This window comes from Trichogramma pretiosum, unplaced genomic scaffold, assembly GCF_000599845.2.
Source record: "Trichogramma pretiosum strain Unisexual culture from Peru unplaced genomic scaffold, Tpre_2.0 scaffold97, whole genome shotgun sequence".
Lineage (NCBI taxonomy): Eukaryota > Metazoa > Arthropoda > Insecta > Hymenoptera > Trichogrammatidae > Trichogramma > Trichogramma pretiosum.
The window spans coordinates 167,865-194,302 of record NW_019640794.1 but is presented as its reverse complement, the minus strand read 5'-3'; the positions used below and the strand labels follow the sequence as shown (position 1 = coordinate 194,302).

General features: G+C 38.0%; 3 protein-coding genes across 5 annotated transcripts in view; all 3 read left to right on the top strand.

Moving 5' to 3' along the window:
• Positions 1-8,559, top strand: part of LOC106650214 (ecdysone-induced protein 74EF-like) — a 37,682-nt gene extending 29,123 nt beyond the window's left edge. For all 3 annotated transcript variants that reach the window (XM_023457707.1, XM_014368129.2, XM_023457711.1), the window contains 4 exons: positions 2,420-2,713; positions 2,797-2,964; positions 3,140-3,460; positions 5,950-8,559. In XM_023457707.1, the coding sequence (XP_023313475.1) occupies positions 2,420-2,713; positions 2,797-2,964; positions 3,140-3,460; positions 5,950-6,647 (1,481 nt within the window). In that variant the 3' untranslated portion in view covers positions 6,648-8,559. The remainder of the gene's footprint in view (positions 1-2,419; positions 2,714-2,796; positions 2,965-3,139; positions 3,461-5,949) is intronic.
• Positions 8,560-16,678: 8,119 nt separating this feature from the next.
• LOC106649943 lies at positions 16,679-17,876 on the top strand. The gene is made up of 5 exons (XM_014367673.1): positions 16,679-17,052; positions 17,141-17,266; positions 17,337-17,427; positions 17,502-17,641; positions 17,711-17,876. The coding sequence occupies exons 1-5, from the start codon at positions 16,679-16,681 to the stop codon at positions 17,874-17,876; spliced, it is 897 nt and encodes a 298-aa protein (XP_014223159.1).
• Positions 17,877-20,423: 2,547 nt separating this feature from the next.
• LOC106649942 (MFS-type transporter SLC18B1-like) lies at positions 20,424-25,798 on the top strand. Its single transcript, XM_023457734.1, has 7 exons — positions 20,424-20,531; positions 22,985-23,080; positions 23,143-23,433; positions 23,913-24,033; positions 24,120-24,522; positions 25,048-25,216; positions 25,297-25,798. The coding sequence occupies exons 1-7, from the start codon at positions 20,424-20,426 to the stop codon at positions 25,558-25,560; spliced, it is 1,452 nt and encodes a 483-aa protein (XP_023313502.1). The 3' UTR covers positions 25,561-25,798.
• The last annotated feature ends 640 nt before the right edge of the window (positions 25,799-26,438 follow it).

Genomic DNA, 26,438 nt, shown 5'->3' with positions numbered 1-26,438 from the left:
TTGGCTTCTTTTCACTCACTTTCGGAATAATTCGCTCAGCGCGCGAGCGCGGATGGGATGTGTATGTATATCGCGTATTATGATTGAGTTTTCAGTAGCTGCATTCGTCGAGTCCAAGAGAGAGAGAGAGAAAGAAAATCGGAGCATTTTTGCCAGTAAAGGTCCAAGTTGCCTTTTTTTCTTCTTTGCCTCTCTGCGAGGTAGTCGTATTTTTTTCCGATCGTCCGCGCGGCGAAGCTAGTACTACGCGCGAGAACCGAGCGATTTTATATAATTTTCGCAAATCTTAGAAAGCGAAATTTATATGGGATAAACGGCGAAGAACGCAGCACGCGAGTCTATGCAGCGGGGCATAATTTCTATATATCTATATACCGCGCATAACGCGTCGTTTCGCGTATACTATTATAGTTTCGGTATCGTTGGCAAGTTTAGTCGACAACACGCTTTACTATGTAGGTCAGGGCTGATGCATTCAACGAATGGACTACTCTTCCTTTACGTATAGTCGCAGTAGTGGTAGTAGCAGCAGCATGTAACGCGCAGAGAGACGCCGCCGCCGCGCTGCATGAAAATTTATATTTATATCGCGCGCGCGCGCGGCATTTTTCTTCGATCATTTTTTTCTTCGTCTTCTTTTTTTGCCGATCATTGTGCGCTGCTGCTGCTGCTGTTTTTTTCGATATTGATTTTGTTTTTGTCTGAGAATGGAATATACAAAGCTTCGATTATTGAATATTCATTCGGGCATTTTTAATTTTAGAATATGCATACTAAGCGGGCGAGCGCGCGCGCGTCCTGGTTATAAAAAAAATAAATAAAAAATTAAAAACGGAATAATACAGTAGATTGGAATAGGAAGTCAGGATTATAGTTGAGAGAAGAAAAAGTATAAGGATATAATAATATAAAACGAGTAATGATCGTGTAGATAACGAACTTTCAACGTTGTATATTCCGGATGTTAGACTGACCTGGAAATCTTGTTGAAAAATCGATTGCTCATAAGAAGGGTATTCCGCTTAAGTTGGCCCTGACACGTTAGACTCGGCCTGTGAGCTCGAAGCTCTCGTATAGTAGTGGTAGTAGTAATAGCATATAGTAGCGCAGCGCGCAGTAACTAACAACTAGGCGTTGTCTTGTGATGCAGCCGCGCCGCGCGATGAGTTTAACACACTCGAGAGACGACTCGAGCTCGAGAGCAGCTGAGAATTCGCTTTATTACTCAACGCGATTTTCCTTTATACGGGGATCCGTACGTGTTTTCCATTCTCAATTGAATATTTTATTTGCGCGCGCGCGCGCCCGAGACTTTATTTATACGCACGCACTTCTTTTTTTCTGTCATTATTATTATCGTCCAAGTGTTATTGAAAAAAATCGATAGCTAACTTTGAAATTGGTTCAATCGGTCATTACGAATCATAACGATTAAAAATCATCGTCGTCGTCGTGCGTATTCGACACAGTACGTTGTTGTGTGACCCCGTAGAGGTCAAAAACTTTCGGGTCGCGATCAATATAGCCGAGAGAGAGAGAGAGAGGGTGCCAACATCTTGACCGATCGATGCGGCTAGACAATTTGATGGCGCTCGTCGTTTCGCCACCCCTCTAAGCGATCTTGAAAGGACTCGCCAAGGTGAGACAAGGTTGACGATTCTTCTTGATCCGAGACACTTTTTTCTCCCTTTCTCTAATTATTCGGGCGTAAAAAGCACAAACAAAAATAGAGAGAGAAAAACAAAAATTACGAAAAATTGAATACAACAGCCGCGCGCTTCAAGCGCAGCTTTTTGAGAATCCGCGCGCATGCACACCTGCGGAGCTTTTCCAACGTAATTTTTCGACCGAAAAACGTTTATTTATTTACTTTTGCATTTTTCTCGCTCGAACAACGCACGTATGTAATTCGAGTTAACTCTCGGTATACACATATACGTATAGACCGAGAGAGCGAATAAGAAAAACGCTCACGCGTTCTTGAGAAACCGCTTAATGAACCTGGCACAGTGTTTGCGGAGTCACATGCTCTCTGGCTTGCCGTGCCGTGCCTGGCTCTGCCGCTGCCGCCGCCGCTGCTGCTTGAAAGTAGAAAAGCTGCAGTGGGTCAAGGAGAGAAGGCGTAGTGGTGCTACATTGCTTTCACTTCCTCTATGCGCAAAACATGCTATATATATATTTATATATATACGTTATATACTCGCGAATGTATACTGAATCTATTACCTCGACGCGCGCGATATGTACACGTATAAATAAATGTAATAAATGTTTGTTTATTCATCGCTCGACACGGTTTTAAGCGATACACATAAGATACGATATAACGCGGAGCAAAAAAAAAAAAAATTCAAAGCTCGCGCAAAAAATAAAATGTCCATGTGATTCTTATCGAGCCGCGTTAATTGCTGAATTGCAGTTGACACGAGAGAGTTGGTGCAGCAGCCGCGCGGCGACTCTACGGCCAAAGACGTGCTGTCACTGACGAGCATCAAATCCGAGCCAGGTTCGATTTCTGCCAATCGCCTACTCCATGGAATTCTCTCGCAGCATCATGCGCAACAGCAGCAGCAACAGCAACAGCAGCATCCGCATTCGCATTCTCAGCAGCAGCAGCAGCAGAGCGTCGTTACTCTACACAATGGATACAATCGGCAATTGGGCACTCAGCCGCCCTACAGCTCCGTCAACGTATCAATCTCCAATCCGTCAGGTATATAGGAGACGCGCGCGACGTTGCAGATCGTTATAACGGAGCGTGCAAAATTACAAAATTCTCTGCTATGTATTAAATAGGAAACGGATCACTGCCAGCCAGCCCAGCCGACAGCGGTGTGAGCGACGTGGAGTCGAGCACGTCTTCCGGCGCCAACGAAGACACGAATCTTCTGCTGAAGGCGAGGCTCAATCCCAACTCGCTTCAGCCGAGCCTCGCGGGCTCGCACCACTCACACCTTACAGCAGGTGCTTTACAAACATATTTACTCAATCGGATCGCTTTATCGACTATGTATATTTATTATTATTTTTTTTTTCATTTATGATTCCAATTTAATCGTTTACCCTTTAACTTGACTTCATTTAGTACAAGCGTGTTCAGATACTTAATTAATTTGAAAAATCCGCTTTGCATCTCTAGCCCTAGGTAGATCGGTCTGTCACAGTCCCGGCGTCTACGGTAACGCGAATGGATTTTTGCCGCCTCCGCTGCATCCTCACCATCAGCAGCAGCAACAGCAGCAACATCCGCATCAAAGCCACCAGCAGCATCAGCAGCAACAACAACAGCAGCAGCAGCACCAGGCGAATCATCAACAACAATATCATGGACATCGCGGAAACTCGCCGCTGGATCAGCACTCGGCTCACGGTATGGCATCGGCGATGGGCCCGCCGCCGCATCACTTGCAACAGGCGCAAAGTCTTCAGCACGCGATGCACTATAGGCAGCCTACCTCTCGTAAGTATACATCATTATCCTCGAAACTTCTCTTTTCGCGTCTCATATTAAAATATATTAATCCGTGCGTATGTGAGAGTAAACGCACGCACACATGCGCAGCAACCGAAAAATGCACCAAATGCACGCGTATACGTAGTGGTGTATACCTTGGCTCATTTAAAGCCTTAAAGCTGGTTTGGTCGCGTTGCACCGAGTAAAAGTGTGCCTGGATATATTGTATAATCAAAACGTGAATAAGCAAATGTTACGCCATAATGATTTGGTAACGGTACAGAGCCAGCCCAATGCTCTTTGTATTTACACATCGTCTGTTCGCGATCTGTTTTTCCGCTGCGGTAATTATCAACTTATATAAAAAAAACAACAACATATCGCCAGGAACAACGTTTGATATTACCCTTTGATTCGTAAATTAGAGCCAAAGTTTCATTCAGAGACAACTATACAGAGAGCGAGAGCTATCGCGCGCGGTGCATATAACGGACACAACTTTTGCGCTGCATTTAATCGAGTTGTAAATTTCAAAGTCTCGGGGCTGCGGCCAATAAATTTGTGTAAAATGCGTCCCAAAGAAACCGAGCATAATACGGAGAGAAGAAGAAGAAGAAGCGAGAATTGCCTCGAAGTCTGTGTGCGTTGCATATACGAGAGGCTAAGCTTACGCGCTCGGCACTCGGCAGTGAGAAAATATGCAAGATACCACGTCCTTCCTGGGTCTCTGCCCCTGCGCACGCTGCGCGCACAAACGAGCCAGTGCAACCGTGTATATATATTTGCAGGCTCTCTCTCTCTCTCTCTATACACTAGCAATGGGTTTCCAAGCTAGTCGGCTGTATACAACAAGTCTCGTGTATCGCTCGTTCTCGTCTGCAGAAGCAAAAATGTACGATTCCCCTTCCTCCTCTTGCTTCCTCTTCTTCTTCGTCTTCTTCTACTTTTGCTTCTTCTTCTGCTTCTTCTTCTCTCTCTCTCACTTACTCACTCACTCTTAAAACATTGCTGGCACTATTGCGAATTCTTAAGAGTAGAAAGAGAGCGAGAAAGAAAGAGAGAGAGAGAGAGCGCGCGCAAAAGAGCGAAAAAAGATAGAAAGCGATAGGGTTCTCAACCTGTGTACAAAATATCCACATTGCTGGCCAAGCTAATTTTTCTGCTCGTCGTTAAAAGATATTGCAAATTGGTACAAAAGTGGCAAATTTCATCGGTATACACAACGTGTATATGGTTCACTTCGTTCGTTGCTCGAAGAAAAAGCTGCGCCAAATGCGATCAGCTGTCAAACGAGAATAATTTGATGGATTCTGACGAAAGTACCCGAAAAATTCTAACGAGGAAAACGCGTGGGAATTGTGCAATTTTCTCTTCTCGATATCTGCAGTTGCACGCAAATAGTCGACGATCGAGCTGAAAATTCAGTCAGTCAAATATCGAGAGCTTCGAGTAGTAGTAGCTAGCATACGTATAGTCGTATGTACATTACGGCTTATATAGTACTCGGTCGGTCCGAGGCGCGCAACTATACACACAGACTCGCGCAGACGGTGACCTTGTCGTCGGCAATTCACCCCGTCTATCCCGTCTTTCCTCTCTTCTTTGCTGGCTTCTTTAACCTCTTTCCCTCCCTTCTTCTTCTCTCTCTATCTCTCTCTCTCTCTCCTCCCCTCTCTCTTTCTTTTCACTCTCTCTTTCTACTACTCACGGAGACCCCTTCTCGCCGCTGCTTGTGCACGCTGCTGTGCTCTCGCTCTCGATCTTCTTTACTACTATCGACCAGGAGAGCTCTTGCTTTCCATACTTTCGCGTCTTTTGCTCGCTGCTGCTGCTGCTGCATGCAGCTACGTCGTCGCAGGGGAATTCTCGCACGCGCGCGCTCCTTCTCTTCTACCTTTGTCTATTTGTCCTGCTTCTTCCTCTTCTTCTTTTGTGCTTTTCTTCAGCTCGGGGCTGGATATGAAAAAAAAAATTGAAAAATTTTACACGCACGCGTTTGCGACAATTTTCATTAGCGAAAAGCTTCGAGAAACCCCCGGAATTAACTGCTAATATCGATGTGCCACTATGAAAGGGGGAAAAAGAGCAGCGGAGAAACGAGTTAGAGGAACGAGAAAGAGAGGGAGCGCACAAGGGGAATAGAAGAGGGGAAATAGAAAAGGATAAAAGAATAAAGTTAGTCTCTCGGTCAGTGACTGCTTGACTTTCCCGACGCAGTTGAAGGTCAGCACTCCCCTTCTTTTCTTTTCTTCTGTTGGAAGCTACTGGCTCCCGGTGCGTTCGATGCGGTTGTTGTTCTTGGTTGTTGTTTATTTTGCATTGTCCCATCCTCGCTGCACTCGCAACAGCAACAATTTCCAATTAGGGCCTCGTGCTATGAGCTAGAGAAAGAGAGAAAAAACTCGCGGAAAGAAAAAGCTCTGGCGCAGCAGACTCTCTCGATAATCGAAAAGTCAGTCTTGAAAATTATATCGCGTTATTTATTATTTTTGCAGTGTCGGAGAGCTACAGCAGCTACGTGACGTCGGTGTACAATGGAGCGAGCCTCGGCTCGCCGGCGGCGTTCGCCGCGCCCTGTGGCGCCGCCTCGTCGACTCGGACGAGCGGCTCGATGAACGTCTTCGGCGGCGGTGGCGGCGGCGTTGGACCGATCACCGGTGGACCTGGAAGCTCGGCCGGCGGCATGAACGCCGGGGGCGTGCCCACGAGCGTGATCCAGGCTGCGAGCTCCTCCGTCTCGGACGATCTGTACCTGCTGGAGCTGGGCTTCCAGGCGCGCCCCAAGAAGAAACTGAAGAAGCCGCGAATCGGCTCCGGCGGTGGCATCGGCGACGCGTCCAACACCACGAGCATGGGCCAGAGCTCGCCGATCAAGCGCAAGTCGCGCGAGGGCTCGACCACCTACCTCTGGGAGTTTCTGCTGAAGCTCCTGCAGGACCGCGAGTACTGTCCGCGCTACATCAAGTGGACGAATCGCGAGCGCGGCGTGTTCAAGCTCGTGGACAGCAAGGCAGTCTCGAGGCTCTGGGGCCTGCACAAGAACAAGCCCGACATGAACTACGAGACGATGGGCCGAGCGCTGCGCTACTACTATCAGCGCGGCATACTGGCCAAGGTCGACGGCCAGAGGCTGGTCTATCAGTTCGTCGACGTTCCCAAGGACATCGTCGAGATCGACTGCTCGGGCGCGTGAGACAGGACTCGACGACGACAGAGATGACTCTCGCGAGACTCACAATAATATAATATTATTATTGCACGACGTGATTTTCTTTTACACACGGTGTATGTTTTTTTCAATAACTGTGCAGCTATTAAACGTATAGTGGATTTTGAGAATTTCATTTGATTATAAAAGGAAAAAGCTTGAACGAGAAAATCCTGCCAACAAATTCAAGTATTTAATGAAAAAAAAAGAAAAAAACAAAAAAAAAATGGTTATGATTGGGTTATAAACAAAATAACACTCAAGTACCTAAATAAAAAAATATAAGCTTCCAAATTGAGGTCGTGAAATGAATGATTTCTTATACAAGTTCACAACCAGATGATTACTTTATAATCTTTTCCAACAGCAGTTCCGACACGATTAAAAAAAAAAAAGAAAAACCAAACATTTGTAAAATTGCATCAATTTTATGGCAATCGTAATGAAAAGTATATGAATCATCTAAGCGAATTAAGGGCTGTGAAAAATATATTTAAAATTGATCAAAACGAGTATTTTAGTAAATTTATTCGAGTGTTGTACAAAAAAGATGAAATTTCAAACTTGATTTATAATAATCGTTGACAAAAAATATAGTCTAAACGTGTGTATGCGTGGATATAAAAAAAATGCGTGCATGCACGTGAATGAGTGCGTGTGAATGTGCCTGAGAAACATGGATAAAGGTATGAAATTTATGCACGATAAAGCATTTTAAAATGAAGCTTGTTATGTCGATGTGTATGTTATATTGAACAGTTTTTATCAAGGTGCTGGCTTTATGTAAAAAAAAAAGAAAAATATTTGCGTTTAACTAAAATAAAGAGGTCTAAGATGTTGAAATATACTATAATTTGCATACAAAATGAATATCAAAATAATGTATTAATGTAAATATAATAGAATCTAATATGAATATATATGTATATTTCTACAATCATTTGAATATTGTAAGCAAATGTATTTCACGTGAATATTATATATATTTATTAACATCAGAAAGTGTTTATAAGCATCTGTAGATATATGTACATAGCAGAGTTTATATAAACCATTTTTTTTCTATTTATAAAATTAACTCACTACCATTATTGTTCATATCGAGAACAGCAACAAAAATTGTACAAAAATTGGATTATCAAGAGATTCAAAATTTTTCAAAGTTGTCTTACATAAAATATAACAATTGAGCGTGTGACCAAAAATAATTTTAAAACAGAGGAATGCATCTGTTCGATGTGGATCAAAGTCATCGAAATGAATTCGACAAAATGTATTTAAGGACGGAATCTCAAAAATATATTACAGCCATTACTGCCTGTTATCAATGTGCTGGAGCTGAGCACATCAAACTCTGATACAAAGCGATTGCCTTGATAAAATCCTCATATTTAAGCTATTGCCTTTGAAATTTACAGAAAAAAAATGAAATATTTCAGTAGACTAGTTGTGTGAAAAAAGATGGAAACCTATGAACAAATATTGTGTTCAAAAAAACGTAACTAAACAAAAGTGCAGTGTACTTCCGTCTCTCTTACATACATTAAGATATCAACGTATAATTGAATTGAGCAAAATGTTATCTCATGAAAAGCTCGTAAAATTTTGATGAAAAATTCTCAACTGTGCGTCTACCGTTATTATCAATATAAACAAAAAAATTTGTATTAATGTTGACGTTGTTTATTTACTCGAATGTATCGATTTAAAGTTGGATTTCAATTGTACTTTGTTATACAAAAGACGTGATGAATGTAAACGGTAATACGTAGAGAATACTTAAACATTTGTTGTACACAAGAAATATTCTTAGAATAAAATTGTAATTAAGAGATCGTAATTTAAAGTTCTGTGATTCGTTGTTTGTAGGTGAAATTAATAAAAAAAATTCATTTTACTCTTTGAATACTATTATTTCAAGGTTTTCTGATTATAGCTTATTGTAACATTAGTACGAATTATCAATAAGTTTTTTTGGGACAATAACTTTCTTAGTACCTATTTTTTTTAACTGTAGACGTCACTAAAATTCGTACGCGCAGCGGCTAAAAATCTTATGGAAATCTATTTTATAACTTGCCATGTAAATTAAAGAATAAGTAGGTGATTGAAATAGGCAATAGAAAATTTTTTTTCTGATTTTTGTTTTATTGTATTATTAAATAGTTGTTACAAATTCAAGTAGATTAAAATATTATCAATTTACATTGGTTAATTAATTAATAAATTGTTTTTGAACGTCCGTCGACATAAGTAAAAAATCACATATTGACTGTAAAAAATTAAAAGGAGTGGGATTGTCATAACTCCCATTTATTTTTTTTTGTCAAAGTTGTACATAAGAAAATTCGTAATATTCGTTTTTCTTCCTTCAAAGTAATCAGTCTGAGATGACACTTGACCAAAATGTTTATTGATATGATATTTGTAATTGATAATCGAAGTGATAATAGGTAATGAAGAAGTCACGTCGGTATTTGTCTTTTATAAGGTCAAAGATATCACTACGGTAACGATGTCCCTGTGAGGATTATGGGTTAATCAAATGGTCTCATTTAACAATTATAGAAGCAATTTTAATAGAAATATGCATTAACTAAAAATTATAAAGCGTGTATTGACTTTACACGCGCCGAGAGCAAGTTTAAACTTTTATACGTTTAAATTAATTAAAAATATATGCTTAAGTTTGCATGCGGCACGTGCAAGCATATACGAGATTTAATTCATTGAAAATGTGTATTTGCAAGTGGCACGTGCATATTGTACACTACCTATGCACTAATTATTTCCGGTATGAAATGGCACATGACGTTATATATCAAATCGAAATCTAATGTAAAATGTCAAGTGAGATATTATGTGATTTTTTTTCAACAGGTCTATCATTTGGCTAAATTGTAATGTGGCTATGTTTAACGTTATACGTTTGACTATCCATTGAGACCACATAAGATACGCGGGATCATCAAATGTCCTGAGAAATTTTTAAGGTCTAAAGCTGACACATAATGATGAATGATCCTAATGGTATTGCCAGGTCTAAAAGCTAACAGTGCTTCTATTGCGAATAAAAAGGAGTATAGATGGTTAACAGTCATCTATCGACGGTTCTGTGATTATTGCTGTGTGGTGTTTGGAGTTTGAAGAATGAAAGGTGTATCAAAGCTACCGGTACGACTTGTTGTGTGCAGTCAGACTAGCATCAAGATCGTCGTGTTGCCCTCTTTCAGGCTCGATCTCATTACAGCTTGCACGAGTTTTGATATCAGAAACATTTCATTGTTTCTTTATTATTTTTGATTTGGGACTATGAGTTGCACACAGAGCCGCGAAAAAATGATTATGTAATAACGTGGAAAGATCTCGAAAAAAAATTGGAGGAACCCGAAATTAATGAGAATGGTAAACCATCATCGCGTCGCCTCACACCGCCACATGTTGTGGCTAGATGCTAAACTTAGATGTCGTGATCTGTGAGCTTTTTAAAATATCGACAGATTCAACGTAAATTATATCGACGAATATAGAGTCACAGTGTCACACATCTTCTCGTTGTCTGCATGTCAGGATGTTATGAGGTCGTCGAGAAATTTTTCGATCTTGGGCGGAATCAAAATTGCCTCGCACAAAAATCGGTTGACACACCGCTGTGCTTGATTCTAGAGAATAACATGAAACAAGTGGACAAATTATTGCTGCAAGGGAAATCGACTCCTTAGGCAATTACCGATGATTTTGAGGGTACGTTATTCGAGAACAAGAAAGCGGCTGAATCGCTGTTGAAAAATGGGGCGGTCCGAATTTGACAAATAACGACGAATGCACATCTTTTTATGTTATTTATCAAAAATATCACAATGATGACTCCGCGGGTACGCTTTCTTCGGTATCCCCGAAGAGAACCATCAGACGGTGCAAGTTAATGCCCAGCACGAGTTGACATCACGGCAGCAAGAACGTTCAGAGTCACTGCTGAACAAAGGCGTGATCCGAGGAGGGACCTACTCCTCTGCACATTATTTACAAGAGAAAATGCGATAATGATCAGGTGCCACTATCATTGGCAAGCGAATCGATGTTCAAGATCACTGATAAACAAAAATAGCTCGTGCACGAAGACGCCCAGATGATGTGCTGATGATGTACCGATGATTTTGTGATGTACGCATGCACTTGAACCGCACAGCTCGTCCACGCACACTAATGTAATCTGCCTTATTATAGCAGTACGCAGGTACATATGCACCCAACGACGCCGGGCAGCGACAGTTCAAAGGGGAAATGCCGCCACGAAAACACGCACCGACAAGTTACCTTACAAAATCGGCGCAACTGGACTCCGCATGCCACTGCGATACACGCACGAACAGTAGCGCAGGGCCATTAATAGATGAAACGGTGCCGCCGAGTACGCGTTCGAACAAGCACAGCTGGATTCGACGAGCTTCCCAACATCTCCGACGCAGCCGAGCTCCACTCCCAGCGCGACTATTGGCGCTTCCCTCTCTTGTCCGCAAAAACTGACAGCCACGAGGCATCTGAGCTATCAGAACCGCCGGCTCGAACGGTCGACCGGCGGCTCTCCCACCTTTTCTCCCTCGCGCCGCCGTCGATCCGACGAGTATATATTGAGCGTGGCCCTTCGCTGCGCCGTCATTCACTCTTGAAAAACCAACCGAGCACCACCAAAGCTCCGGACTAATTGACTTGCGAAACTATTACATTGATGAACCTCTGTTGGACTTGACTTTTGTTAGGAGAATATCCGTGAAGGACTTGGCCGCAGAATCATTTGATGGACTTAGTCTCAAAAGCAATTAGCGAACATAGTCTCTTTTACGATTGTCGAACTTAGTCTCTCGAACGAAAATATCACAGTCGCTCGCCGTCTCTGCTTCGTTCTCGGGAGAATATCCCGGTGCGAAACTTTGACGCGCGTGTGCCGATATTTCCTCTACACCTTTTTGCAATCGACCTTGTGTTCGAGTATCAACTTGGGCGGATGTCCTTTTGACTCTTGGCACGAGGAAGAGCGTCTGAAGGAAAGAGTTGCGCTTCCCGAGTCTCGGGACTCATTGGTCAACGACCTCCCTGTGCCAGTTTCGACTCCGACGAGCAATTCGAACGAGCAAAGCACGTGCAAAACGAGTACCACACACGGAAAAGGTAATAATTTTTAAAAGATGAAGCAGCGTGAACTATCGAACACGATGCAGACTTACACCACAGGAGGTTGTGTTGCTTTACGAAAAGAGAAGTAGATCTGAGCTGTAATACGCAGTACACGGTGTCATAGTGTATAAACCTCAATACACATGCGGCAATGGCTAAAAAGTTTGCAATCGATGTATATTTATATGTTTATGACCTTCAGGAATCCAAACATGATATTATTTTTTTGCTCAACCATCAGGGTGGAAAGCGAGAGTGACAGTGTTTTTATTACATAACTCTAAAACGTAGCAAGATACGAGAAAATGTGTTACAACAATCCGTATTTCCTTGTGAAATTTTACATCGAAAGACACTTTAAATTTTCAGTGCCAAATTGTTCACAATATCGAAAAATTAGTCAACCGACGGTCGTGTAGGTTAGCTATGCGCGTTATGTCGCGGACCACTATAATAGTTATGTAATGCAACAAGTACCCAAAAGGTGTTTTTGTGCACAGTGTATGCACTAAGGCTGGCGTCAGTCTGTGCGAGTGCTAACAAACAAGATATGAGTGCATGTTGCGCTGGCTCGAGAAGAGACATGAGTGACGGCTATGCCGGTAGCAGTGGCCTGTTTTGCGCACATAGTGCGGAAAAAGATGGGCACGTGTTGCATAAAAAATTTTATGCAATAGTAGGCGAAAAATACGTTAATTTAAATGAGGCGTTTTACCGCATACCCGTGTCCAAAATGGGGCATTTTACCGCACACAAGTGTCCAAAAACGCTTTTTGCGCACTAAAAAGTGTGCGAAAAAAGACATTTTTCGTCATACTATTGCATAAACGAATTTATCTATACTGTGAACAATTTTGCACTGACATTTCAAAAATTTTAAATGTACTTTTTAAACAAAATTTCGAGGAATCGATTAGTGTAATCTATCCTTCCGTATCTTGCTTAATTTTGGAAATATAAGCGAAAAACACTTTCACCCCCGTTTTTCACCTTGATTCTGGGGGTTAGGGTAAAGAATGATATTGTATTCGACTTTCTGAGGGTCAAAAATAAATATAAATACATAGTTTGTAAAATTTTTAGACATTGCAGTTTCCTAGCTACGTCTGCTAAACTACAATAATTTAGCCAATGTTGCTCGGTCATGCGCTCGAAACCGTTAAGCAGTCATCGCAATTGATGAAGCAGCACGCTCTCCCGTAGTGCAATATTTTTCTTCTTAATAGGTCACTATAGTCAATCTCTTTTCTGTGGCAGAGTTCGTTGTACTTCGTTGACGGGACCTCTCGACGTCATAGTTCAAACGCATGCTTGAACGCACCGTACATAACAGAAGGACGACTCGACGAAATCAGCGAGGGCTTCGCAAAGAGGTGGAGAAAATAGTGGACCGTCAGAACCCCAATTCTCCGAAAATGTTCATCAATCTCGAATCATCGAAGACCTTTCAACGTGTTCGCGCCATCAACCCCTTTAGATGGCGTTTTTGCTACAACTGCAAGAAACCGGGGAAGCTGAACGGGGACGTTAAGACCCCGCGTCAAAAAGCAATTTGTCGTCGTTGCAGATACGAAGGTCTTATCGCCCGTTATGACCACAGTTACGCGCAGAAGAATTTGAACGAGAACGTGGGTCGCCAACCGAACGCTCCAGCACTTCGCGATCAACACCGGGACTCGATGTTGATAAGAAAGCCACCGATAATATCTGTAACGAACCGATATCTCAAAACGGGCCGGGGTATATTCTTGATCGATACCGGATCAGATTTAAATGTGATAAAACGAGCATCCCTTGTAGAAAATATCACTATAAACCATCGAATCATACACCACATGCAGGGAATTGGTTACGGGTTAGTGGCAACTTGCGGCAGGATCATTCTTAAATTCTTCGACAAACCATGCCATTTGGATCTCGTACAGGATAATTTTCCATTTGAGTACGACGGCATCTTAGGAATGGAATTTCTACGGACGCAAAATGCCGTTTTATCTCTTGCTGCGAACCGGATCTTCATTGGGGACCAATATTTCCGAGAGCTGCCTCTTATACAGATATCAAAGAGGAAAACAGTACGTACCGTGCATCAAGGCAAGACCAGGAATTTCAACTATGACAAAAAAATTAAGCGCCTCGCGATCCAAGATCGTGCTCATTAACAACTTGAAACACGTATTTATACGATTGTAATGGCTATGTATCAATGAAAGGGTAAAGGGAGAGATTATTTTCATTTTTTTACATTTTTTTGGCGAATCTCACCGAGTTGAGGCGGGGACGGGGCCTCAACTCTACCTTTTCATACGATAACTTACCTATTGCAACGACCTTTAAATTGTTTGTAATCCAAAAAATCAAAAATTATCGTAGTATATAAATGCATATGTCATTAGAAATAAACACAAATATAAAATGTATCTCTGAACCCCTACTGGTACAGAACGTAATATGATATTACACACGGGGTATTAGAAAAAAGATTAATTAATTGTTGAAGAGCGTTTATTATGTACAAAAAATATCTCTTCGTTAGATTTGGTCGCGAGTAATGTGTTGGGCGCGAGTTTTTGAATTCTTGATAACGTGATCGAGTGCTGGTATATTTTTTAGAGCTAAGTGTGAATAGACGTATAAAATAAAAATATAAAATAAAAAAATGTATGTTTGAATTTTACACGACTGTATGTCGTTATGAAAAATGTTTTAATCTTTTTGTAAAAGAATAGAAATCTAATATTGACTTGGGTGTTACAGGGAAATGAAATTGATTCAACTGATATAATGTATTGTAATGTGTTTTAGAGTGAAATATTTCATTTCAATGTTCACTTATCCAGTTCAATACATTTTCACTTATACCTCCATAGATTTATCCCTATTATTATATGCGATGACCCCGGTATTATGATTTTTCGATTATTCGTGACTTTGTTATGCATGAATTTCGTAATTCTATTTTAGCTTACTATTTATTTTGATTATATTGTAAATGTGGTTAACAATAAGTGTTGAATTTAATGAGCAAAAAGTTATTTGTCCTTTTTGAGTAAAAAAAATCTTTAATTATTGTAACAATTTAATTATTGTTGGTGATTGAGTGAGTCCTGTAAGACTGATGGATTGTAGTTCGATATCATTAACGTGTGAAAGAAAATAATTAAGAGCTTTGTACTGATGAGGTACAATCGATTAGATTTGATTTAATAAATAAAAAAGTAATTATGAATTTTCACTAAATAAAAATAGTAATAAATCAATTAACTAATTTTATTCATACGTTACTTCAGTTATATTTCAGTTATATTACTAAATAATAATTAAAGAACAAAAGGTATTTGGTTCAAATAAAATTAAGCTAGAGCTTCTGATGAATCAAAATTCCAAAATAAAACTATAAACATGAAAGGATAATAAAAGCTACTGGTTCGAAAGCTTCGATGTAGCAAACGTTAATGAAACTTCAAATAGATTTTGGATGCAGCAAGTGCATCTTGATCGTTGACTCGATGAGCAAGAATATGTCGTGTAAACGCGGGTTGAAACAATAGATCTTCAGTTGTCAAACTGCAGGAAAACGGAGCATAAGCTATACGAGATACACAGGCTACGTATAATACGAGTTTCAAGCACAAGTGCGCAATATCTTCAGTGGATGTACGTGTTTATTAAAAAATGTACTACGGGTTATTTGTACAGAGCTGTCACAGGGCGTTACAGTATTTGTTTAGGTTCGATCATCTCACCGGACGATAATGATTATTTATATTTAAGAATATGTATTTCCTCTGGGTGCTATCACTTGAATCGTTTCCCATGAATAAATAAAATGTATGTCGGAAAACGTGTAAGAAGAAGAAATTAAGAACAAAGATATGATGCTCACGAAAAGATTTGTATCTCAGTGAAAAATAAAAGTGCTGGAGATTTAAATAATGATGCAATTTAAAGGGAATAATTCCAAGAATTAAATAAAAAAATTGTCGATCCGAAAGTGCCTGTAAGCCCCAATTTTTTCATTCACATCAAATTTTAGCAATCCATTATAATCCTTATACTTCAATCGATGATCGTGGAAATTCATGTAAGGTTTTACTCGCTGAAATTTTAATGATCTCATGGCTTTCCAGAGTAATTAACTGAACGAAAAATAAAGCAAGCGTGACTAATGAGTCATTAATATAAGACAAGCCTTAAATTTTTCATGTATTAAAAGAAAACCAATAAAAAATTTTCTGCACACCTATGACATTAAATTTATTCTGATAAAACATCTAACCCAGTTACTTTGAAATAAGCAAGAGAAGAAAGCATTTTATTTCATCTATGAAATAACGTAAAATCAAATTAAAATATTTTGAATACCTCGTTTTTAACACCATGGCAGTACAGACAACACAAGCTGAGCTTGCAGAGCTCTCCAGACAACTAGATTTTGAGGAGAATCAATTTTACTGGTTAAAAAAATTTCTCAAGTTTGTTTTTTTGTGTCCGGTGCAGCCAAAATCGATTCAAAAATCCGGAAGAGCCATGATGCACGCAAGCTTTATATTTGCAGTCACAATAACGGTAATTATTAAATAAAGAAGAAACTTAATTTTACCACGAGTAAATGAAAATAATTTGTAGTGCACCAGAGCTTACAAAGAATTAGTTATAAACGAAATATATCCACCAATGATTGCAGAGCTTGCTTTTCAATTTATTGTTGCGCTGGGCACATATTTTGTTTATTTACAAGCAATAGGCTCGGAAAAAGTCGTAAGAATCAAAATTATCCATATACTTCGTTTTTTTTCTTTCGTCATCTTTTATAAAAGTACCATACCTAGCTTTACAGAATGTGTGAAGTCGTGACAATCGATTGGCTCGGTATCAGCGATCCGGAAGAAAAAGATACCATGAAGGTGGTTTGCAAGCGAGGATCTCGCCTCATATTCATACACTTTGGCGTCCTTTTACCCGTCTTCGCTTGCTATGCACTCGGACCGGTAGCTTTGCCGTATGTGCTTAATCCTTACTTGCCGGAAAACATGACTCTCCAGAAAACCCTCTGCGTTCACGTTGAGCTGTTTATCGATCAGGAAAAATACTTTTACTATATTCTCGCCTTCAGCATTCATATACTTACCTTAGTCATGCTTATTATATGTGCGTTGGATTTGGCCTACACGTCCTGCATTACTTACGTCATGGGCAAGATTATATGGATTGGGTGATTACCACTAATGATTTGTTTAAAGATTTGAAAATTACAAAACTCCGTTATCATTTTTTTCGTTATTTTTATTCCTTCACTGCAGATATGTTTTTGAAAAACTTTGTGAAATAAAAACTTCTAATCAAAATCTAAGTGCGAAACGAAAAATAGATATTTATGTGCATCAAACTGTTATTGGATTGATTAAACGACATCAAAAGTGCTTGGAGTAAAATATATCATGTTAAATAAGAGCTTTACTTGTGAACGAAAATATCCAATCTAATTTAATTTTTCAGATTTTCTCAAACATTGAATGATGCTTGTAGTCCTAAGTTCATTATTGTCATGTCAGGCTTCATGATTTGTTTGAGTTTATCAGGATCTATGGTAAGTCACGTTTCGAGTAAAAACATTTTTGAAGTTTATCACATCACCTTTTTTTGATTTTTTTCATGCTGCAGGCGGTTGTTGAAATATCGTATGATGCTATTAGTGCTGCTAAAATGGCAGTTTCTTTTGTATTAATATTAATCCTTGTAATAGTCATCTGTTACCCAAGCCAATTGCTGATTGATGCCAGCAATGAAATATATTTCAAATGGTATTTTCATAATTTGTAAAATGATGAAATGATGAATATTTAAGAGAGAGGTACTCTTTTTTTCTGCAGCTATTGCAGCAAATGGTATGAGTATCCGGTAAGAACTAGAAAGCTATTGATTTTGATGATGACAAGGGCAGCTGAACCTTGCTGCATGACGATTGGGCCCACGATGCCCCTAAACTTTGAGACAGCTGGCGTTGTGAGTAATGATAGACATAAAATATCGTTCTAAGGGCTGTAAGGAGGCTTCATTGTTTTTAATTTTTCTTTTAGAGCACTAGGCTTCAAAAGTATAAAAATATATTTTTCAAATAACAAACATAACCAACCTTTTCAATACCTCATTTGAAAGTAATTTGTCCAGTTAGATAGTTATAAACCATTAAATACAGTGAGATGAGTCTAAAGACTTTCTAATTAAGCATTTCATACATCTAAACTATTTATCGTAGGATTCAAAGTCATCGGATGATATAAAATAGTTCTATGAGGTTTCATTATGTTCAATTGGCAATTGGTCTCGGTCACAACCTCAAGCTAAGCACAAGATGAACTTCAGCTACTAGTATGTATAATGAAGTAGAATTGATTTATGGAAAATAATTAAAAAATAATATTATATTGTAGTAGAAAAATTTTAGTACAAGTAGCTAAAGTTTATTTTATGTCTAGCTTTTGACCGTGTCAAATTGCCTATCTAACAAAATGAAATTGCCTAGTACTGTTTTTGGGGTATTGAAAAGGGTTGGTATGTACGTTCTTCAAAAAACATTTTTTTTTACTTTTACAGTTTAATATTGTAAATGGACATTTAAGCCCCCTTTGAGCTCTTAATTAACGACTTGACTGACTGTAAAATATATTTCTTTTAGATTATAAATACGGCTATGTCTTACGTAACGACGCTGGTATCACTTTGTGCCCTTTAAATCAATAAAATTTTCTCATTAAAAGACATATAGTGACATGAATCTAAAGGGAGCAACCAAAAAGTAGAAGATACACGTACTATTTTATGTAACAAATATTCGCAAATTATAGTAACATATCCATTTTAATAAAAGAAATTTCAAGTTTTTTTGTACTTAAGATATTTTCTCATAAAATTTAATAGCTAGTATTCAAAAACTATGAAAATTTAAAATAGTCTAAAAATTCAATTCAAAAAGATTCAAAATTATCGCAATAATAGTATATTTTGCACCTATGGAGTGAAAAACTGGAAAGTCTCAGAGCACGCGTAATTTATCATCCGAGGCGAAGCCGAGGTTGATAATCACGTGCTCTGAGACTTTATTTTTTCGCTACATAGGTGCAAATACAATTTTTTGTGAATCCCCCAGCCTAAAGTAACATTTTCATTTCGCTGAGCGAAGGGGTAGCACAAAAAATTTTTTATTTCACTTTTGAAAATTTTCAAATGGTACCATTCGACAGCTTTACGTATTGAGACTTTTTTTCAAGATAATGAAAAATGGTACCTCGTGTTATTTTTTAAAAATGAGCGTGATCCAGTGACATATTTTTGGCTGAGTGCAAATGGGAATCAAGTATGGTGGCCACCAAATTCTAAAAGTATGAAGACTTTAATATCGCTAAAATCAAATAGAAAAAAACCGCAGAAAGATTGGAAGATGTATAAAGTTCAGAAAATATTGTAGGAAACTGGTCAGTTGTAATAGATGTTTCTCTGAACAGGGGCTCATAATTATAGATTACTAAGTTTGAAAATTATTGTTTTATTTTGTCAGTAGTGAATTCTTATGAAAAAGCTCTAGAAAAAGTTTCAATATAAGAAAAAATTTCATTAATTGATTGTAATGTAAAGGATTTTCTATTTATGCTGTAGTAGATACTTTTCGATCAATTGTGATTTTTTTATAGTGATTGCCGAAGTCACTTGCGTGGCCTCTACTTAAATTAATTACCTCAATTTCAAAACGAATTTAGATTTTTATCTTCATTTTCCCGATTCACCAACTAAATAAATACTAGGGTGGTTCGCTTATCAAGTTCAAGTCTTTAAGAAAAAAAAACCGAGTTCAAAATCTCTGAAAAGTGACGGGAACTGGTATCGATAATTTTTTGAAGTTTAAAAACTTAGTTCTAAGTCTTGGTTCTAACTTGATTGCATTTTAAGCTACAAAAACGCATCGTACAAAAATAGCTGCATTTCAGCGAAATTTGCGAATTTTCAAAATCCAAAAATGGCTTTGGAAAGGTGAGACAAAAGCCTATCAGATAGATGTATGTAATTTTTTTCATGGGTGATAATACTTAGGGATTTTTTTAAAGAAATGAACTTACTTTTTGATCTTTTATGTAAATTGTCGATTGATAAAGTCTTTTTTTTGTATGCAAATAATTTCGAACGGGAGTCGATCGTACGTTTACGAAAACAAAAAGCAGGCATACCCACCAGCCTACGAGATTAATCTTACGTGACACTACTTTTAGTGACTAATATGTTTCGGCCCAGGGTTTTAGTTTGTACAACTGTTCGCGGTTGTCGGCTGCTGCGCATTAGAAAGAGAGACACTATCGGCCTTACATCTTCTTTATCTCTTGCTTCGAGCATCACTCCGTTGCATGCTCGCCCGCAGTCTATACTTACTATGCCCATGGTGCCGGCATTACTATTTGTTCCACGGTTCTCAAACGTACGAGACGCGAGTTGAATATTTCTTTTCATCCAGTTAACTTTATTTTATGTTATTTAATATTAAAACTTTAAATTATTTGAACCGGTTAGCTAAAAAGTTCCTCTTATATACAAAATATGAGCCAATTTACTCAAAAGCAGTGGTTTACGCTAATAGTTATTTGTGTAGCTAATTTTGCCAATGCCATTTGCGTATCACTTCAAGCACCATTCTACCCAGCAGAGGTAAATTTTTTTTCATTTACTTTTTTATAAAATAACGTAGGATACCTGACATATCTAACGCTTGCCTTTTTTGATTTTTATTTGGTATAAATTCTGTGCATTTCAAGAAAAAAACATTGTACATTCTCAAATTAACTGTAATATTCAAATTACTTTTCGGTCTCTATTATTCTAAAGTTCGTTTGGCTTTAATAATTTCTATTTTTTAAATTATCTCATACGATTTCGAGAATCAAATAATATTAACTTTATACTCGTAGAAAAAGAAGAACAAAATTAGCTATGAGTGCCAACTTACGCGAATGTAAAAATAGATCGAAATTAAAGAAATTTTTACATTTTTTTTTGAATGTATATCATTAAAAAATTTTGAAAAATTTTATAAGGAGTACAATCTATTGTAGATTACGCGTCTAGGAAGCGAAACAATGAAAAGCTTCAGAGCACGCGTAACTATCGACCGAAGATGATAAACATGTGCTCTGACGCTTTCTTTTCTCGCTTCATAGGTGTGTATTTTAATGTGTTGTGCAGATAACATTGCCGTACTTTTTCATTCATGAAATTTATGTAGGAAAAGTACATCTATTCTCATATGTTTCTTCTTTCATTCTAATAAGTGTCGTGCAGATAAAATATTAGAAAGTTTAGACAAGTACAATCGAATTGTCGACCAGTACCAGTCTTACAAATAAGCAATTTATTATTTTATACATCGATGGCTCCTAGCAGCAAGATGCTAGTTCACAGCGCAGAGCAGCATCGGGCCAGTTTACCTTTCATTCGGTACAATGTCCCTTCGTCGCGTCGTTCAGCAAAATGCTACTTTGGCGCATCATTCGGTAAGATGCTACTCCTCAGGGCTTACATATGTGCAGTTTTAAATTGTCTTTACAACATGCCATCTTTAGCAAAGTTTCAATTTTTCTTATTTATATCGGGCGCCTCAAAGTAGTATCTTACTGCACAGAAACAACGAGAACGGCGCGACGAAGTTGCATTGGGCCGAGTGAAAATTAAAGAGGCATGATTCTACTCTGCAGAGTCACCATGGTCTGTCAACTAGCATCTTGCTGCTAGGAGGCATCGATTTATAAAGCAAAAACAACGTCTGATTGTATTTCGTGTTCTCAAAAACTATCCTATGGATCGCCCTGAAACTTTGCATATGCTTTCTTTACTGTATAAGCAAGATTTCTATCATGGTTAATCTACTCTTTTATATATTTTTTTACCATTTTAATTTTTTTCCTTTCCATCCAATTTTATTCGCTTCGCACACCCGCTGCTTTGAATATGAGTAATTCTAAAAAAAATGCATTTTCCGAGGTACAATCGCGACATCAGTTTTTTTTTCACTTGACGCGGTTACCGACCATTGGGGAATGTTTTTGGGGTACCACGAATTTTTAAGTCGTTGAAAAAGTATCAAAACTCATCTAAAAAAGTAACTGACTACTGAATTCGATAGGAAATTGCCTCAGCTTTTTAATGATGATATCAGATCTTTCAAAATTGTCAATTTTCACCGATAAAATTGCCATAAAAAATTCTGTGAAAGGAATGGAGGAAAAAGTGAAACTTGAAGTTTATTTTTTATTTTTTTTGGGAAAATGGGAATAATCGAAAAATCTGACTGCACTATAAGAAAGCTGAGAACCTTTTCTATCAGAACAATATTTTCATTTATTTTTTTAGTCAAATTAATAAGTTTTACGAGCGAGTTTCAGTTACTCTGTTCTGTGTTTTCTTTGTTAAAAAAAATATGAGTCTGCCGGTAATTAATCCTATCATCTTGAGTTTGTGCCTTTTAAGGTTATTCTAGTCATTCAGACAGTAAGAATATAAGTATGCATTATTTCACTCCTGCGTTTGTAATCAGAGAGCTTTTAATCATGTTTCCTTCTACGATTCTTTCATTTTTTTTATGATACTAGTAACTTTCAGGCGCGCTTCGCGCGCGTACATTTTTCAGTCAGTTTCGAAAAAGTTGCTATTTTGACCGTAGATGTCACTTTACTACGTTTCGGCTCGAGTCAAAAGTCAGTCGACCAATCAGAGGCCGAATAGATTGGCTTCACTTTTAGGGTCATCATTATTTTAAAAGAGGAAGAGAGGAAAGAGAGGATTTCTATGGCCTTCATTATTGCCGGCATAGGTTTCAATAGCTACCTGTTTTAGGCGCTTTAATTAATTCCTAATACGTGCGGAGTCGCACTCAGTGACTCTGTAAGTATTATTCGACGTAATATTCCTAATAAACATTATTTACTAATACGGAATTATCCCTTTGCCTCGCTTTAAATAAATCAAGGAATCGTCCTTGATTTATTTATTGCTTCACTGATTAACTTTTTAGTAAAAAAAATTATTTATAATTTTTATTATTATTCTTAAAATATAAAATTATAAATGTAAATAATATTATTATGTTCGATATTGGACTTGTTCAGGCTGAAAAAAAAGGCGCCACCGCAACGGAATATGGCTTGGTTTTTGGTATTTTTGAATTGGTGGTGTTTCTCGTCAGTCCTTTCTACGGCAAAAATGTAAGTGCACTTTATTTTGATTTACTCCTGAATTTTCACGTTAATGGCACTATTTTCACCAGATGAATAAATTTGGACCGAAACTCATGTTAAATGGAGGAATTCTCACCGCCGGCACCTGCGTCATATTATTTGGCTTCCTGGACAGAAGTGACGGAAGAGAACCGTTCATATTGCTGTCTCTCATCATCCGAATAATTGAAGCACTCGGCAATGCTGCTTTTGTGACGTCAAGTTTTGCCATCATCGCCAAAGAATTTCCTGACAACGTTGCGACAGCTTTTGCGAGTATTGAGACTTGTTTTGGTCTGGGGTTGATCGTCGGACCAACCATCGGAGGAGGCCTATATCAGGTTTACAATCTTAGTACTATTTTTTTCTCTCGTCATTTTAAATGGAATCAATTTGTATAAGGTCATACTATTACGTCCTCAGTAGACCTAAATTAAAAATATTATTCAAGGTCTCCCAAATGAAAACTACAGGAGGCATAAATATGTTTTTCATACCAGTGTCCCGAAAATGACTACTTCCCGGCTGCTGCAAAAAACGGGAAGAGCTATTTTCGGGCCACGGGATACGAAAAATAGTATACAGGCCTAAGCCGGGAAAACAGAAAGCCTCATGCCTAATTACACATACCCTGAGACTTTTCTGTTTTTTGCGGCCTAGGACAGTAATGTGCTATTAGTTTAATTTCAGGCGTTTCACATAACTTCAAAATAATTTTTCGGACGTTATAGTATGGCTATAGTATGACTGTTAATTACAATATTTCTTACAATTATTATTTAAAAATTGACTGAAATAATAAAGCTAATTTAACTAACAGATCGGAGGTTTCACAACGCCGTTCGCTGTGCTAGGTTTTGTTCTCTTCGCAGTGGCCGTAATTACGATATTTGTACTTCCTGTTAATAATGGCTTGCAAGAAACTGATTTTAATACGAAAGGTAATAGGCATGAAGCTTCAGTCAATTAAAAAACTCAAATTTCTCTTGATGCATTTTAATGGTGGAACACATTTATTTTGCTGCAGGAAAGTTAATGAAAGTTTTGAGCATTCCTGGAGTTATGTTAGCTGCAACGTCGGTTGTGGCAACCAGCATGAGTATAGGCTTTCTACAAGCCACCCTTGAGCCGCACCTGCACCAATTCAAACTCACCCCCGTTCAGGTGGGCTTAATGTTTGTTATTAACGGAGGCACATACGCCTTGTCGGCTCCAGCTTGGGGCTGGCTCTGCGACAAACGAGCGAAGCCGAAAGCGGCAACAGTAGTCGGTTGCCTTCTGGTAGTCATCGGCTTTGGTCTTATCGGACCGGTGCCCTTCATCTTCGAAAAAACTATTCTTTGGCTCACGATTACTGGACTGACTCTACATGGCTTAGGAATGGCTGCTCAGCTCGTCGCTGGTTTCTCTGATGCTCTACAAACAGCTATGTGAGTCGAAAATTCTATATATAATCATTCTACTTATATTTATAAGTACCTAAGTCAGACCCAAGTAACCTTTAAAACCGCTGCATAGAGCTTTCTCATAAAAGTAATTGTAAATTATAAATGCTATAATAACGCAAATTTTTTAACTTAAATTCTGTGAAAAACAAATAAAATTTCCGAAAAATATAAAGGTTATTTTTCATATACTGGCCAAATTTCACTTGTTGACTTTTTAAACATACTCTGCATGATTGAGAGTTCGATTAGAATTCAATTGAACATGTAGTACATAAAAGCGTGCATACGCGGCAGCTCTCTCTCTCTCTCTCTCTCTCTCTCTCTCTCTCAGTCATACTGGCCAGAGGGAGCTGAATGATGATGATAAGCAGTGTGAGTGAGGCAGTTCGTTTGACATATTTGCCATCTGATATGAAAAGTGATCGAATTGTTTACAATAATTGTTGATGAAGAAATTAACCAGCAATTTCAACGTGGGGCATTTTTGACAATCTTTTTACTTTGCAGGGATCACGGATTCCCTAACGATATCGAGACTTACGGCTTAATAAGTGGGTTGTGGACAAGTACCTTTGCCCTCGGAGCATTCATTGGACCGACCATCGCCGGTATTTTATGCGACAACGTAGGCTTTCGTTATGCTTCCATTCTCATTTGCGTGCTTCATCTCATTGTCGTGAGTGAAAAATTAATAATTTTTTAAAATTATGTCTTTTTCCCAATTGAATTTAATGTGTTAAAATGTGAAAAATCCAGGGCATCATCACTTCAATATTTCTTTATTGCAAGAGGAGAGAATCGAAGCTCTATAAAGAGCTTGGCATAACAGATCGTCTTTTCACTGACCGTACCAGGTCGAGCCGCCTCAGGAACGCACAAGAGACTGACATTCAAATTATTTCAGTCAAGCCGCCAGGTTCCATAAACTCACTGGTTTTATGCGGCAGCTACTCCAATCAGAGCAATGGTTGGATGAGAATATCGAACAGCAATCGCTTTGGCTACGAAAGTTTTTGGTAAATTAAAAATCGTCAATCACCGGAAAGGATGCTTGGAGCCACAGGCAGAAATAATATAATTAGAAATATAATCGAGCTTTTATAGCCACTCCTTGCTGTTGTTATTACTATACTCGGTTTCCAATAAAATCGAAAGGTCCACATCAAAATAAAAATTACACGACGTTACAGAGAATAATCTTACAGTATCAGAAAAATTCAGAAAAATAATGTAAGTTCCAGCGCTATTACTTCTGTTAACGCCATTTTTTTGATAACGAGTCGAAGTGAGAAATAATAATTTTTTTTTCGTAAGTTTTTTATGATTTTCTTATAATACACTGATAGAAAAAAAATGTATCTCGTAAACATCTCCGATGATTAACGTTTTATTGAGATTTTGTAAATATTATATTTAAGTGGTATGTACTGTGTTTTTGCTTTTTGAACTGAGCCGAAAATGAATAAAAAAGTATATTTTTAGGTTTATATATAAATTATAAAGACCAAATTTACTTTTTATCAACAATTTATTACAATAAATTTACCGATTCCATTGATAAAGCATTTAATTAAAGAATTTTTTCAAAAAGCTTAGCAGCTCCCACAATGTTAGTGAATTTTCCGTTTTATACTGATTAATTAGTATCATTTACCAGATAAATAACAGGTAAGCTGGTAACTGGTATCTAAATTAATCAGTTATTAATTATCAGTTACTGAGTTAATTATCATGAAAATCCGAATAACATGTTTATAAAATGGAACGTACATATAACAGTAATTATAAAGTATAAATAAATCGAAAGTTAATTAAAGATGACATTAAAATGTCTTTTATTTATATAATTTATTTATTTTCATTAATATCTAAGTATTAAATTATTATAATAATAGAAA

What these genes read in the sequence shown, in the direction of transcription:
- LOC106649942 (XM_023457734.1), top strand. Translation starts at nt 20,424, where the DNA reads ATGAGCCAATTTACTCAAAAGCAGTGGTTTACGCTAATAGTTATTTGT. An exon ending in CACCATTCTACCCAGCAGAG is followed by an intron (nt 20,532 to 22,984) that starts GTAAATTTTTTT and finishes GGACTTGTTCAG; the next exon opens with GCTGAAAAAAAAGGCGCCAC. An exon ending in GATGCTCTACAAACAGCTAT is followed by an intron (nt 24,523 to 25,047) that starts GTGAGTCGAAAA and finishes TTTACTTTGCAG; the next exon opens with GGATCACGGATTCCCTAACG.
- LOC106649943 (XM_014367673.1), top strand. Translation starts at nt 16,679, where the DNA reads ATGTGTGAAGTCGTGACAATCGATTGGCTCGGTATCAGCGATCCGGAA. An exon ending in GGCAAGATTATATGGATTGG is followed by an intron (nt 17,053 to 17,140) that starts GTGATTACCACT and finishes CCTTCACTGCAG; the next exon opens with ATATGTTTTTGAAAAACTTT. An exon ending in TGAGTTTATCAGGATCTATG is followed by an intron (nt 17,428 to 17,501) that starts GTAAGTCACGTT and finishes TTCATGCTGCAG; the next exon opens with GCGGTTGTTGAAATATCGTA.